The sequence below is a fragment of the Cajanus cajan genome, chromosome 8 (assembly GCF_000230855.2).
Source record: "Cajanus cajan strain Asha chromosome 8, NIPB_CcT2T_4, whole genome shotgun sequence".
NCBI classification, from domain to species: Eukaryota; Viridiplantae; Streptophyta; class Magnoliopsida; order Fabales; family Fabaceae; genus Cajanus; species Cajanus cajan.
Window position 1 is genome coordinate 29000734 of NC_138524.1, and position 16448 is coordinate 29017181.

General features: G+C 32.2%; 2 protein-coding genes across 3 annotated transcripts; one reads left to right on the top strand and one right to left on the bottom strand.

Moving 5' to 3' along the window:
* Nucleotides 1-2306: 2306 nt before the first annotated feature.
* On the top strand, nucleotides 2307-8098 carry LOC109789620 (putative disease resistance RPP13-like protein 1). Of its 2 annotated transcripts, none has more exons than XM_083062310.1 (4): nucleotides 2307-6410; nucleotides 6609-6755; nucleotides 7454-7555; nucleotides 7666-8098. In XM_083062310.1, exon 1 carries the CDS (start codon nucleotides 2617-2619, stop codon nucleotides 6397-6399), a length of 3783 nt encoding a protein of 1260 aa, XP_082918436.1. In that variant the 5' UTR covers nucleotides 2307-2616; the 3' UTR covers nucleotides 6400-6410; nucleotides 6609-6755; nucleotides 7454-7555; nucleotides 7666-8098. The 2 variants fall into 2 exon arrangements, with proteins under 2 accessions (XP_082918436.1, XP_082918437.1); XM_083062311.1 differs by having other exon boundaries at nucleotides 7457-7555.
* A 2976-nt stretch (nucleotides 8099-11074) lies between these two features.
* Nucleotides 11075-13936, bottom strand: LOC109789625 (large ribosomal subunit protein uL5). Its single transcript, XM_020348627.3, has 5 exons — nucleotides 13789-13936; nucleotides 13598-13705; nucleotides 13469-13511; nucleotides 11897-12092; nucleotides 11075-11465 (listed from the first exon to the last, which is right to left on the bottom strand). The coding sequence occupies exons 1-5, from the start codon at nucleotides 13789-13791 to the stop codon at nucleotides 11267-11269; spliced, it is 549 nt and encodes a 182-aa protein (XP_020204216.1). The 5' UTR covers nucleotides 13792-13936; the 3' UTR covers nucleotides 11075-11266.
* Between the last annotated feature and the right edge of the window lie 2512 nt (nucleotides 13937-16448).

Sequence of the window (16448 nt, forward strand, 5' to 3'; positions counted from 1 at the left end):
CGTGGAGGTCAGGCTGGGCTTCGGCGGTGTTCTGTCGGACCTCTTGTGTTGTAGGCTCCAGTTGTGTTTGAGGCATTCCGTACGGGTATTGTTCTTGGTCAGTCATGCCAGGATTGTTCTCGGGGTTAGGGATCGGTTGGGTCGATGTTGACAGTCCTTTGCGCGTAACTACCATGTCTCGATCTTAGTCAGTAGAGAAAAAGGGGGCTGAAAACGTCTCTTCGGCCCCACGGTGGGCGCCAAATATTCTTGTATTAGGATACACATTTTACTTGTCCTTGCTGTTGCGGGTCTGATCCTTGGTCTAGGTCTTCTCGTTCCTTTCTGGGTAGTACGAAGTGAGGGGGGTACCTGCAAAGACACTCCAACGCTCAAGTGCTCGGCGTATTAAATGCGGTAGTTGAAAATTAGTTACGTACCTCGTTGGAGGTCTATTTATAGTGGTTGTTATTGGGCCGCGATTAGGGAATGGGTCCCGGAGAATTAGGGGTTAAACTAGTGTATTAGGTAAATTAATCTCTCCTTAATTGTCCTGACATAACTCCGTAACATGGCCGAGCACACCGACCTGTTCAGCCTGGGTAAGAGGTGATCGGTGTTCTCGACAAGGCCGATTAGCTCGTTTGGATCGGGTATTCGGCCTTATCGGCTACCATCAAGTATATGCCACAATATATAAATAAAAAATAAAAAATTACATGTATCGCTATATACAAAATTTTATTATTGTCGGTCTCGATTAGATGTGAAGACTTTATTTTTAGACCAAAAAGTATTTTAAAAATCAAGGGATCAAATTTAACCTAATAACAATCATTTACATAATACAAAGACAATCAATATATTTAGTCAAAAACTCGTGTTCATCTCTTATTCTATATAAAAAAATCGTTAGGTCAACGACAATCATGTGATATAGCTTAATTTTTAACTCAATAGTATTAGAAATAACCTTGATAGAAAATTAAAAAAAAAATTAAACTAATTATATAAAGAGAGAAAAAAAATATAGTCATAATAAAAATGTGCTCGAGATCTCTAATCAGTTAAATTTAATTTATTGTTATGCTTTGTTGAGATGTCTTTTTGGATCTCTTCGTGTACGAGATAGCACGTTGTCAGGGTTTAAATACATGTACAAAACCAAGGACATAAATAAATGAATACAGACTCAATACACGTTATTGCCATCAATTTGCCATCAATCCTTGCCGGGATGGAAGAACAATTAGGTGTAATTTATAATGTTTGGTTGTTGCTATTCATTTCCATGTACTTCTTCTCTTTTCTTATTAACTTTCCTCTTCCTAATCATAGTGTAAATAGAGTTGAAATTTTATATCAATAATATGGATAAATGAATATTAATATAACTTATTATGAAGTCCAAATATTATGCATCTCTATATTTATTTAAAGATGTTTAAAAATTATTAATGTTTATTGAATTAACTGATGTTGTCAATGGCGGATTAGAAACTTTAGATAGTGAAAACAATACTTATTCATATATTTGTAATATTAAAAATTTTACATATAATTTTTAAAAGTACAAATTTATATCATAATTATTTTTTACAGACTTTTATATCTATAATTATAATTAAAGATGAAAATAAACTAGATCAAACTATATTATATTATAATTTAGTAGGTTTAAACCTAACCTTCTTTAAAAATATATATTTTAAATATAACTTATTTATCGGTCATAAACATTTTTAAAATGTTTGGTTAAAATTATAATTTTAAAGACCTACTTTATAATAATTTAACACTAATAAAAATATAAAAATAAATATGTTAAATTTTATAAAAATTTAATTTAATTTATTTATGATATAAACATGTTTTTAATATCTAATATAAAGTTTTAGATGATAATTTAAATATGTTTTATAATAAAAATTTAAAATAGAACATAAATCTTTCGATATTTCCTATTTTAATTTTTTTAATCAACGTATACAGTAAATAAAAAGTAGAAAAGATAAACATGTATACTACAAATTTTATTTTATCAAAAATTGATTTTTTAAATATATTACATTACATATGTGAGAATTAATATATATATATATATATATATATATATATATTATAATTAATTGTTTTAAAAAAATTAATTCAAATAAATGAACATCTCTTTTGAATTAATTTTCTTTGAATGTTTAACAGACATTAAATAAATAAATATCTCTTCTGGAATTATATTTTATACATATGATAATTTAAATATATATTTCTTTTATTAAAATATAACATTTTTTAAATATATTTTTTGAATAAAAAAAATACGTATGTATCAAATAGTAGTAGAGCAAGTGTTTATAAATTTATAAGTATGATTAATTTTTAATATTATTTTTTATTATTTAAAAATTTAAGGATATAACAATCTAAAAAATTGTGTAAACGAAAATAGAAAATTATTTTTATATAATAGGTATAAATAATAAATATGTGTGTTGTATCAAAATAAAACGGTAACTCTAATTAGAGAACAAACCAGTGATCCTTACTCCTTACGTTGCATGTTGTTACTCTATCTGCATTGACAAAATTAAGCACAATCCTTTGTTCTTGTTCGTTGGGTCAGATTCATCCTTTGCTGCCATGGTCATAGAATTGGTTTGTGGTGCTCTTCTTTCTTCTTTCTTTCAGGTGCTATTTGATAGGCTCCTTTCTCGCCATGTTTTGGCCTACTTTGTTGGAAGTGAAGAAGCTGAGATGCTGCTGAACAAATTGAAGGCGAACTTGTTGTCCATCAATGCTGTGGTTGATGATGCGGAACAAAAGCAGTTCAGTAATTCATACGTGAAAGCATGGCTCGATGAAGTTAAAGATGCCTTGTTTGATGCCGAGGATTTGCTCGATGAGATGGACTATGAAGCCTCCAAATGCAAGGTGAAAGAAGTAAGCAAATTTAAATTAAGGATCGATCAAGTCCTTCATAACCTAGAAGTTCTCTCAAGCCAGAGAGATCTTCTTGGTTTGAAAAATGCTGGTGGTGTTGAGGTTGGATCAGGGTCGAATAGTAAAGTGTCACAAAAATTGCCATCAACATCTTTGGCAATTCAAAGTGTTATTTATGGCAGAGATACTGAGAAAGATATTATCTTTAATTGGCTCAAACCTGATAATGCTAATCACCTATCAATACTTTCTATTGTGGGTATGGGCGGGGTAGGTAAGACCACACTTGTCCAACATGTATACAATGATCCAAGGGTGAAGGATGCTAAATTTAGTATCAAAGCTTGGGTCTGTATTTCAGATAATTTTGATGTTTTGAACGTATCTAGATCAATTCTTGAGGGAGTCACTAAATCAAAAGATCATAGTGGGGACCTAGAAATGATTCATGGAAGACTGAAAAAAAAACTGGTAGGGAAGAAATTTCTTCTTGTTTTAGATGACGTTTGGAATGAAAGACGAGATAAATGGGAAGTTGTGCAAACTCCTCTTAATTGTGGGGCTAAGGGAAGTGTAATTCTTGTCACGACACGCAGTGAGAAAGTTGCTTCTACAATGCGGTCAGATAAAGTGCATCACCTAAAGCAATTGCGAGAAGATTATTGTTGGGAAGTTTTTGCTGATCATGCATTGCAACATGATAATGTTCGGTTGAATGTTGAACTGAAGAAGATTGGTGTGAAGATAGTTGAAAAGTGCAAAGGATTACCTTTGGCCTTGAAAACAATCGGAAGTCTTCTACACACAAAGTCATCCATTTCAGAATGGGAAAGAGTGCTGACAAGCAAGATATGGGACTTACCCAAAGAAGATGGTGAAATTATACCTGCTTTATCATTAAGCTATCATAACCTTCCATCTCATCTCAAGAGATGTTTTGCTTATTGTGCTTTATTCCCGAAAGATTATGTGTTTGTCCAGAAGAATCTAATTCAATTGTGGATGACTGAAAATTTTCTACAATGCCCTCAACAGAGCAAGACTCCAGAAGAAATTGGCAAACAATACTTTGATGACCTATTAGCAAGATGCTTCTTTGAAAAATCAAGCAAACATGAAACAGGTTTTATCATGCATGACCTTCTCAATGATTTGGCAAAATATGTTTGTGGAGACTTTTGTTTCAGGTTAGGAGTTGATAAAGCAGGAAGAATACCAAAAACAACCCGTCATTTTTCATTTCCAATCAATCACAATTCAAACTTCGATGGGTTTGAGAGTTTAAATGATGCTAAAAGGTTACGTACATTTATGCCAACAGTGACAGGACTCAATTCTTGCTCTTGGAGTTACAAGGGGTCAATAATATGTGAGTTGTCGTCCAAGTTTAAATTTTTACGCCACTTATCTTTGTCTTACTATTGTAACCTTAAAAAGGTGCCTGACTCTATAAAAAAATTTAAACATCTTCGTTCCTTAGACCTTTCCGGTACCAACATAAAAATATTACCAGATTCAATATGTTCCCTTTATAACTTGCAAATACTGAAGCTGAACTCTTGTCCCCGTTTGGAGGAGTTGCCCAAGAATTTGAATAAACTCATCAATTTGCGTCACCTGGAATTTATAGATACTAATGTGAGAGGCTTGCCGGTGCATTTTGAAAACTTGAAGAATCTTCTAGTGTTGAGTTCATTTTATGTTGGCAAAAGTAGCAAGTGCGGTATTCAGCAACTAGGAGAACTCAATCTTCATGGAAGGCTATCAATTGGGCAGCTGCAAAATATTGAAGATCCCTCTTATGCATTAGCAGCATATTTGAAAAACAAACCACACCTTGTGGAGCTAGCATTAGATTGGAATCAAGATTGGAAGCTGAATGATTCAAGGAAAGAAAATGAAGTGCTGGAGAATCTACAACCTTCCAAACACTTGGAGAAGTTGTCAATCAGCAACTATGGTGGAACAGGATTTCCAAGTTGGTTAATCATTTTATCGAGAGTGGTATCCTTAAGCTTGGTCAACTGTAAAAAATGCACATGTATTCCTCCCCTTGGACTTTTGCCATCTCTCAAAGACCTAACAATTATTGGACTTGATAAGATAATGGTTATTGATGCTGCATTTTATGGAAGTAGCTCTTCGTCATTTACATCCTTGGAATCGCTGAAGTTCTCCGATATGATGGAATGGGAAACATGGGAACTTAATGCTACAGCAGGTGCTTTTCCACGCCTTCAACATCTTTCTATAAAAGAATGTCCCAAGTTGAAAGGGGAGCTACCAAAGCAGCTTCTTAGTTTGAAGACACTAAATATTTCTTGCTGTAGAAAACTTGTGGCTTCGGCTCCCAAAGCTCCAAAAATTCATGACTTAGAACTAGAAAACTGCGGAAAGCTGAAATTTGATTATCATCCCGCCACTTTGAAAAGGCTCACCATTGTTGGACAAGACATGGAAGAATCATTGCTTGTTAGCATTGAGCAAATGGTACCTGAATCTTCTCTTGAATACTTGAGCATTTTTAATTGTCCGGATATGAATATTTCCATGGGTCGTTGCTACCATTTGCTTGAAACATTGGAAATCAAAGATGGTAGTGACTCTCTAAGGACCTTTCAGCTAGATAACTTCCCAAAACTCTGTAAGCTTTATCTCAAGTGTCGTTATCTACAAAAAATCTCACAAACGCGCTGTCATAATCATCTCAGGGATCTTCAAATTTGTGGGCACCATTCTTCTGAATTGAATTTGGAAAATCCGTTTGCATCAGTTGCCACTGAAGCACTATTTCCCAGTGAAGGATTGTCTGCACCCTCCCTAAAGAGACTTAGTATTCAAAGATTGGAGAATTTGAAACTATTGCCTCAACGCATGCAGGTGCTCCTTCAATCTCTTGATGAGCTAGGCATAGAAGATTGTCCAAATGTTGAGTTGTTACCTGATGGAGGTTTGCCATCAAATCTAAAAAGGATGGATCTGTCAAATTGCTCCAAACTTATTGCCTCACTGAAAGGGGCTTTGAGACACAACACCTCTCTAGAAGTCTTGTTTATTGAAAGAGTGGATGTGAAGTTTTTCCCTGGTGATGTTTTTCTGCCACTCTCTCTTACTTCTTTATACATCTATGGTTGTCCATATCTTAAACAATTAGACAACAAGGGTCTCTGCCACCTGTCCTCTCTTACTTCTCTATACATCTATGGTTGTCCATATCTTAAACAATTAGACTACAAGGGTCTCTGCCACCTGTCCTCTCTCAAGAAATTGATTCTTCGTGATTGCCACTTCCTAAACTGCTTGCCAAAAGAGGGTCTGCCTAAATCCATTTCAACTCTTGAAATTTTGGGCAATTGTGGGATGCTCAACCAGCGTTGCCAGAAACCAAAAGGCGAAGATTGGGGAAAGATTAATCACATTGAAAATGTAACGGTTGATATACCTCAATCGGAATTACACACGCACCAATTCCCATTCATTTAACTTTTCATCAGGTGCCAGTACTCCACAATATCTTTGCAGCTTTTGAAATGCAATCTTATTTATTGGAAATATTTCAATCTCTAGTTAGCCTTTACTATACAAACAGCAATACAATTTACACCTGAATTGATTAGTAATTGTTAATGGAGGATGGCTCTGCACTCTGTTCATGCATCACATTTTTTGTATTTATTTTGTTTTACATGCAGGAAATTCTATTACTAACATAACATTCACGGTTAAATTGCAACCAAATGTGTTGCTTACATTTGTCTGGGAAAATGGTGCAGCGAAGTGTGAGAATTCTAGCATCCTTGGAGTTATGGTGGTTTCATCTTTCCTTTAAAGCCTATTAGGTAAATTTGTTTTTTCTTGCTCGCTGTCTTTCTTCTTAGTGCATACTTCTTACATTATTTGGTAGATTTTTTTTTCTCATAACACTTTTGTTCTTGTAGTTTAATTTCTAGCGAAGTATCTTTTCTAATAAGACGTTTTCTTTCATTTTGGAATCAATTGGACTCAATCTTTAGACCAAAAAACATTGAGAAAGCTTACTAAGCAATAAGAACTTGGTTGGTCGTGCTCTTTTCACATCTTCGTTTGACATGGGTTGGGTTTTTTCCTGCCTCTTCTCAATTTTTCTTTCTTAATGTTCTTCAGCCACTGTTCCAACGTACCTGTCTTTTTGTTAATAACATTTGTTTAGTTTTCTGTCTAAAAATGTTTCCTGAATTCCCAAACATTATCTTCTGAAGGAAATTCAAGAAGAAACTCTAACAAAAAAATTAAAGTTGTTTATGAATGATTGCCAATTTTTTGGTTTGCATGTTATACAATTGAGGTACTGATATACATAATCTGAGAACATTTGACTTTGCTATGGTGAAATCCTAGTTTTTAGTCCTTACAATGGCATATTTTATAGTGGCTTAAAATTCCTTGAATTCCATTTTGGTAGACAAGTTCATACATCTAAATTGATGTGTGAATATCTGAAGAAAATGATAACCAACTTCAAGTTATTGGATTTTCAAGTTTTGTTTTGCATTTGCAGCAGGATCATAAAACACAGTTTTGGAGCAGCATATTATTGCCAGCCACTATTGTGTCTGTTAGATTTAACATTGGAATGTGAGATTTAACTATATTTTTAAAGGTAAATGAAGCAGTATATTATCTTTTATTTTCTTTAGTATAGCTTCTTAAAATATTCCAATGCCCATTGTTCTAATCTAATTATTGGACTGTATGGTTTTATTGGTTCAGATTGAAGAAATTGTACATGCCACTAAAGAGCTTTGGTGGTACATGATTTCAAATTTGGTTTGGACTTTGGAGACGATTCATTATCCAATGTGAAGTCCTTGAAGTTTAGCAACTTTAAAAGTTGTGTCTTGTTGCCTCCCTTGGACTCTTGCTGTCTTTTAAGCCATCAATAATATGGCTTGATGGGAAATTGATTCTTGGTTCTGAGTTTCATGGAGTAAAGAAAGTAGTTCCTCTTCTTTTATTTCATTTGCATACTTGGAAACCTTGGTTTCATGGAAAAAATAATGCGAATAGCCTTTCCACATCTTCGATATGTATATAGTGAAACATTGGATAATTTAAAATCATCATCCAATGGCATGCACAAACTACTACAATTCTTGTACTGCTAGATACATAATTTTATCCACAGCTGGAGGTACAGTTTTTAGCTTAAACAGTATTGTAAGACTAAAGGCAAAGATTGTTAACACTGGATGCATTCACATTGATTAGAATGATACCATGAACTAAAGTATAAATGTGCCATGGAATATATGCAGAGTAGCAACTAGTAGTCTTAAAGATGGTTATTCTAACATTCTTAGATATTACTTTTGGCAAACTAATAAAGGAATATATGTCAGTTTGTGTATTATAAAAATTGTACAGCTAAACTTTTAACAAGATTATGGACGTTGCTCCTGCCTGGAATTCACTAAATTATTGATTCAAGAGGTTATCATGCGAGAACATTTCAAAAAATTCAAATTTAGTTTCTTTTAAAATCAATAATCATGAAACTTCTAAGGGGCTCTCTTCAGCCATTTGGCTTCAGGTAATTACTAAACAAGTATTTTCCAAACCCAGATTTGCTATGTGGTTATAGACGTCTGAGTTGTTTATTGAACAAGATATTTCACTGTTGAATTTTGCTTCCAATTCTTTCCTTGAATTATTGTCATTGATAACTGGTTTTTGGTGTACTTAACAATTTGAATAGTCGACTTCTAAAGAGATAGTGTGTGTTTGTGGTGTTTCGAGCCACTCAAAAGGACGTTGAAACAAAAGTTATAAAACTTTGCTTCCTACTTTTATGGATGGGAAAATGGAATTTTTCGTCTGCGTTGACACAAACAGATTCCCAAACATAGCTATAATTGTTGTTTGATACTTCTTATATTACAAGTGAAGTTACATGTTGAGGTATATGAAATGTATTTTATTAAAAATAATGTTACATATACAACAAAAATTATATAACAATTTATACATCATTTTTATTATCTATTTGTCTTAATCATAAAAAAAATATTTATATAATAATTCAAATGATGGAGAGAAAAAAACACGAAAGTAAAGTACAAATTATTTTAAAATTTTTGTTGTATATATAGCATTACTCTTTTATCTAAAGAATCAAACCAATAGCATTAATATAACTAGTTTGAGTTGATTGCATGTTGTACATAGTTTTAATCTTTGTTAGTGTTGAATTTTAAATGAGTTAAATCCTATATGAATTTAATCTTACATCAATTTAAATACTATCTCTTTCACTTAATCACTTCGATTCTCAGATACCTCGTAACTAATTTCACTACAAAAATTCTCACTTTTGTAGTTCAACTTCTTTTGCTTTCAGCCTTGAGTTCTGAAATTACAAGGCTTATTGTCTCTCTTGGTATATAGTTCTCTCTTTTTTCTGTTTAACCTTTTCTTGAACCATGAGAGAAAAAACAAAAGTGACACCCTTTTCAGCAAAACAAAACTTCCTTTGATAGTTCATTCTTTTGGCAATTCCAGCAGTTCAGGATTTGGTGGAATTGTTGGTGATAACTATGGAAAGCTCTTTGGCATTCATCATGTCATGGTTTAAAGTTGACTTGGGAAAAAGTTTTCAGATTTATCATATTCCTTCATAATTTAATATAACTAAGTTGTCTTACACATTGAATTGCATAATATTATTATTATTATGAAATGTTGAAAATCTTACTGCATATACTACATATTATTATTATTATTATTATTATGAAATGTTGATAATACTACATATACTACAAATTAATACAAATATATTTCGATTCGGTTTAATTTTAATAATAGAAACCAAAAATCAAATCGCATTAAAAACGCAATTTTTTATTTACAATTTGTTCAATTTAAGACTTTTTAAATTGATTTTACATATTCATTTAGTTTCAAAACAAACTAGAGCCGTCAAAGTGGGCCGGGACCCATGGGCCAACCCGGCCTACCTTGAAAACGGGCCCGACCAGGCCAAAAAAATTGAAGTTTTATAGTATAGGTGGGTATATCTCAACCCGGCCCACTTTCACCCGGGCTAAACCTGTGGTGGCCGGGTTGCCCACCAACCCACCATTTTTTTTTTCAATAAAAATTTAAGTATAATTTATTGTTAATTTTGAATGATGGGATATTAAAAAAATTTATTTTAGACTTTTATGACATAATAGCTCTGCAAATTGTTCCATGTAAACATTTATAGCGAATTTAAATGCAACGTGAGTAGTTAATTTGTCGTATGATATAGTGAATAGTGTGTAGTGTAATTCTCCTAGTAGTGGTCCTAGTGGACTTGTATTGTATTCCTAACAATTTATTTGATGTCTCCACGTTATGTAATGATTTTATTTAATTCTAACTATTTCATTTCTCAGTTGCATGAGTACTATTAGGAGTATTTATGACATGTCAAGTCTCACTAACACGATCTGAAACAACTTTTGACAAATGAAATTAAAAAATTAGACACAAGATCCTTATTTGATCCAATGCATGTATTTTAAGAATATGTATGTTAAAAACATAACTAATATAGCTTTTTGACTAAACGAATAAAATTTTATCTTGTCATGATATTATATTAATACTTACCTTTAAATATATATTATAAAAAAAATCTTAATTCTAGTCATATACGTATTCAGTTCTGTAATTATATATTTATATATTATAGTAACTAACAAAATCATATAAATGTTGTCGAATCTTATGCTGTCCCTAATTTAGCAATGCATTCAAGTACATTGGAGGTGTTTAAAACTCACTTCAGTAAAATGATTTGAGAATATCATTTATGTTGGGATTAAAAGTTGAAAACCATTGCAAAAATATGTACATAATACAAATTGTTAAAATTCAAAGCCAAGCATATATCGTTTTACTCTAACCAAATTAGTAATTATGGACCAAAAAGAAGACCCACCTCTCAATTCAATAATTATTGGGATACATTCTCATTTGAAACAACAAATGAATAGTTGGTGAATTTGAAAGCAAAACTTAAATTGTTATAATCGAATTGGTTTCATCCTAGGAAGGCCAGAAATTGAAGGGCAAATGCAAGAAACGACAGAAAATCACTGGAGAATTTGTACATATATTCCTCAAACAAAACGGGTAGAAGAAATGCAAAATATAACATTCCATTAAGGGTCAAAGGCATGATATTCAATTTATATGTCAAAATCAAATACTTTAAATAGCTCATATGACCAGTCGCATTCATATTCTAGAAATTTAAGCTACTAAACCAAGAAGCATCAAATTTAAAATAACAAAACTTTCAAACTCCTCAAACAACTAGCTCAATTTAACCAACAATTGCCTGTGACTTGTTGAGGATCACACCTTCGTATTTCACCTGGAACCATTTCATAGCATCCTCCTTGGTGACACGATGCTGGATCCCTACACGAGACTTGCAACGGCGACGACGTCCGACACGATAACCAGGGCGCTCCAAAACAACAAAGAAATCCATTCCATAAATACCAGTTGAAGGATCATACCTGAAGAAACAATGTTCATAAAAAGAATAAATTTTGAAGTTGATTGTCATTAAAATTAAAAGTTAGAAAGAAAATGATATGTGGAAACAGACATATTGAATTTCTATTTGTTTTCAACTTAAAAAGACAGTATGCAAAACCAAAGAAACAAACAAATGTAGATTAAAACATGCATTATTATGACAAATACATATTCCATGCTAAATGTAAATCTCTAGGGCAGAACTGGCTACAACCTAACATTAAATAGCTGATAGTATTATATTTTTTCCTTTGTATAATTATCAAATGCTTAATTGATAAATGGAAATAAAAATAAAAAATAAAAAAAGTCATGCAGAGTTATAACAGCTTCATATACTGCCAAATAAGCATAACAATGAATAACAAATTTATTTTCTCAAAAACTCTTAAAAAGATTTCAAACTTACTTGATTCCCAAGTCAATGTGCTCCTGAATACCAAAGCCAAAACACCCGGTATCACTAAAGTTTCTTCTCAGAAGTTCATATTCCTTCACCTTCAATCCACTCTCCAAAAGCTGCATTGCCTTGTCCCCTCTAACTGTAACGTAGCATGCAATCTTTTCATTTCTTCTGATACCAAAAGAACGGACAGTATACCTTGCTGTTAACAACCACAAAACACAACAATCAGAGAACAGCCAGTAGCAACAAGAGAAAATCGTTTTTGTCTACATATGGGGGGGCTCAAAACATATTGCATATAGGAACATTAAACTTTCGGAATAACCATCGCATCTCCTTCAAACAACATGTTTTGCAGGAAAAATAGAAAACAAAAGCATAATCAAAATGGTTACGTGTTTACAAATTTTCAGAAATTGAAAGACCCTAAATTCAATACAATTTAGAATTTACCTACATCTTTAGAGTATTATCATATAAGTATTTCACCAGATATTGTGTCTTGAAAACAACCCAGGGGTTTCAAGGATCTTCTTCTGGTATTTTCATTTTGGCTCCAAGCGGCAGTCAGGTGGCCAATAAATGGACCCCTGCTGATGACTCGATTATGGAGCCAAAATACTCTCCCCTTCACAACAAATGTTGCTTGAATTCCCAAACAAGATTTTAAGTTTTGATCATGGTAACAATCTTGTCTCAGATCTTAATATTGTGAAGAAAATAAATGCTGACAAAAGCATCTTGCAGACACGATTGGCTCAGACCCAAAACGCCTTGAGAATGTGGCCACAACTGCAGTTGCAGACTGTTGGTTAAAATCTTGTTTCCAAACTCAAACAATCACATCAATGACCATAGCCAGACATCAGTTTTCATAAAGTTAAGTGTCGATTCGTTATCCCTGTTTACTCCATTATCCAAAGAGATACCATGACTACTTCATTGGTTTTAATGGGTACAAAAAACCATGAAGCAAACAGTCAAGTCAGTAAACATCAGGTAAACAAACAAATATAGGCATTCACACAATAAAAACTCAACCACAGCTCAGTCTAAAACATCTCAAAAACTGAGCAATTGCAGGTTTACTTTCCAATTATATTAGATGCCACTTTAACTGCACAATAGCTTCTTTCTCAAATGTAAAAGAAAAAGACAACAATTTTTCAAATAACAAGGTATCCCAATGAAACACATATTTCAGCCTATAAAAACTGAAAGGAAAAAACTAGCAGAACTTCACAACAACGCAAACAAAAGAAGTAGAACATATCGTATGGCACAACCAGCAAAATAAAAAACAAACAAAACCTCATTAAAACATAAAATTGCAACAAATTTCGTAACTGAGTTCCACAAATAACCAAAGCAAAATAACAACTACAAGAGTTGATACATTTTTAGCCCCTATAAACAACATTGTTTTTCAATCTCCAAATATAAACCGTCTCTTCTCAATCTCTCATTTCTTAAACCGACTCATCAATTGAGGAACTAAAAGTAAACATTAACATTGTCCTATTTGGAGACTAAATCACAATAAACCCTAATAATATGAAGAAACAGAAAAACAACCTTTGGAAAACACTGGGGTTTGGCCACTAAGCTGCTCCAACACCTGTTACACAAAAAAAAATTAATTTAACAAAGGGTTCAAAACAAAACAAAAAAAAATAGTGCAAAAATTGGAAGAAAAAAAAAAACCTTTGCGGCTCTGGTGAGACGATCGCCACTTTCACCGACGGAGATGTTGAGGACGAGCTTCTGGACCTTGATTTCCCGCATGGGGTTGGATAGTTTCTTCTCCGAAGCCTGTGATTAAACATAATGGAAAACACAAAGGGTTTCAATTTAGAGAGAGAAAGCGTGTGAGAGAGGAATGAAGAGAAGCGTACCATTGGGAATGGAATCTGAAGAGAGAGTAACAGCGGCACAGAAGAAACAATGCGAGTATGTTTGGGGCAGAAACAACAACGTTAATATGAGAGGAGGAGCGGCTAGGGTTTTTTATGTGCACTATGACTATAATACCCCTCTTCATCTATGTATATCTATATCTATGTGTTGCTTAAAAATTAAAAGGATAATAATAAGGTTTTATTAATCACAGGAAAGAAACAAATAAGAAAATAATATTAAGAATGATAAAAAAAAATTGAAAAGATAAATTATTTAATGGTATGTTTGGGTCATAAATTTTAAAAATTCAAAAAAATTTAAATTTTTTAGTATTTAAATTATTTTGATTTCAATTTCTATCATTCTTAAATATATTTTATTTGGACTAGTCAATTCAAATAATTTACTAAATTATTATTTTGATCTTTTATTTTATTTGTAAGATTTATTTTAATTTTTTATTTTTTAAAACTTTTATTATTTTGGATTCTTATATTTTAAATAAGGAAGGATTTATTTTTTTAAAATAATGATTGCTTTTATTTTTGGAATATAATTTTAATTTTTTTTTAAATCAGAGACATGAATTTTGTTTTATTATATTCGAAAACATGAAACTAGGGTCATTTAAGCTTCAATTTTCTATTTAAAAGTCATTCAAATTAAAAAGAAAAAATAAATACAATCCAGTTTGGGACTTTTTTTTTAATATATTAAATTTTTTTATTTTTTTAAATAACCTCACCCTCATTTTATTTATCAAAATGACCCATTTACTATTTTAAGGTGAGAAATCGGTGAGAAATTGCTTGAGAGAACCGATTTCTCACCCTCAGATTTTATAAAACATATACTGACATTATGAGAAATCGGTTGATACGAAACCGATTTCTCAACGGCCTTATTTTTATTTTTTTTTGTTTTTGGTTTTTGTTTTTTTTTTCGTTTTTGTTTTTTGTTTTTTTTTTGTTTTTGGTTTTTGTTTTTTGTTTTTTTTTTTCGTTTTTAGTTTTTGTTTTTTGTTTTTTGTTTTTTTTTTATTTTTGATTTTGTTTATTCAGATTTCTAATTTTTTTATTTTTGTATATTAATTTTAAATATTCAGTTTTTTAAATTTTTTTAGTATTTTCAAATAAAATAATTTAGTTAAGTTTTTAGAATAAAAATAAATAATGAAATAATTATTAATTAAATAAATAATGAAATAAATATTAATTAAAAATTTTAACAAAAGATAAAATATTTATATAAAATACTAGAAAACAAAATACAATATTTGGAAGGTTTGATGACATTTTAAGCTTGATGACTTGAACTCCCTTGACGGTAAGGACATTTCTTCTTTGACCTATATTTCTGTAGAGAGAACATCTTTTTGGTTGTCTTGGTTCAACCATATCCATTTCAGTGCGTATTCTGAATGACTTTGGACGACCTCTTTTATTTCTAATCTTTTCCGGATTTGGTATGATTTGCGGTTCTTCACAATCCGGCCAATAAGATTCATTAGGCAGTTCACCAAATAATTTGTTATACACATTTGAAACATATTGTAATGTGTATACTAGACAATATGAACCATAACGAGGTAATACAATGTAAATTTCTCTCAAACATACTCTCTTTTACATCGAACAAGTAAAATATTTAACCTTTTTCTTTTACAGTTTCTATTGATGTCATATAGGGAATTTCAGTCCTTGCTGCCAACACGTGCTTATAAGGATTCTAGAATATGGACTGTTTGTACTGCTTTAACTTCATTTGCAGTTGTAGTCTGACATCAAACTGATAGAGTCCAATTGCAATTTGGCTTATGGTAACCAACCCCCAACGAAGCTCATAATCTTGATAAAATGCACGACATAGACATGAGAGGACATAGCGACACCAACTGGGCTCAACAACATGCAGACTGGATTTCCATTTGGAAAGACAGACGCAAACATGTTATTTTCGAGGAACCACTTCAAGGGCCTCTCCAATACACTCCAGAGTATTTACAATGGTTTCGTGCTAATTCTAAATTATTTCTTTGTAGCCAGTATTCTTCATCTCATGCATCCACTTCTAGTACGCAACTCCCAACAACAACTGCAACAACATTCCCAATGGCTAGAGATAATCACCCACCTTATAGTGTGAAACAACATCCTCAGTCTTATCCATCATTTCATACGCACCATGAACAATTCATGTACACACCACCATCAACAACAACTCCAACAGGGGATTTCATGAGTAATCTTTTCGGCGTCGACGTACACACGCCACAAAGTGCATATAATTACATGCAAAGCATGAATTTTTCTTCATTTTCGTCTTATCACTCTGAGGTCGGTGGAAGTGGTTTGTCAAATCCAGTCACCGATACTGTTAATATAGAACATGACGAGGACTAGATTGAACCACAACAACCACGTATTGGTCGTCGAAACCCAACAAGGAACCGACAACCTCCGAGGTGTGGAATGGGTGGGCATAGACATCATTAAAGTTGGATTGTAATTCTGTTGTTGTTCTTTTTTATTCGATCTCCTATATTGTTATTGTATTTTGTTTTTATTTCAAGTTGTTTATCTCAATTAATGTTGTTTTTATTTAAAGTTGTCATTTATCATAATATTTTATTTTTTAAATATTCTATTTAAAATTA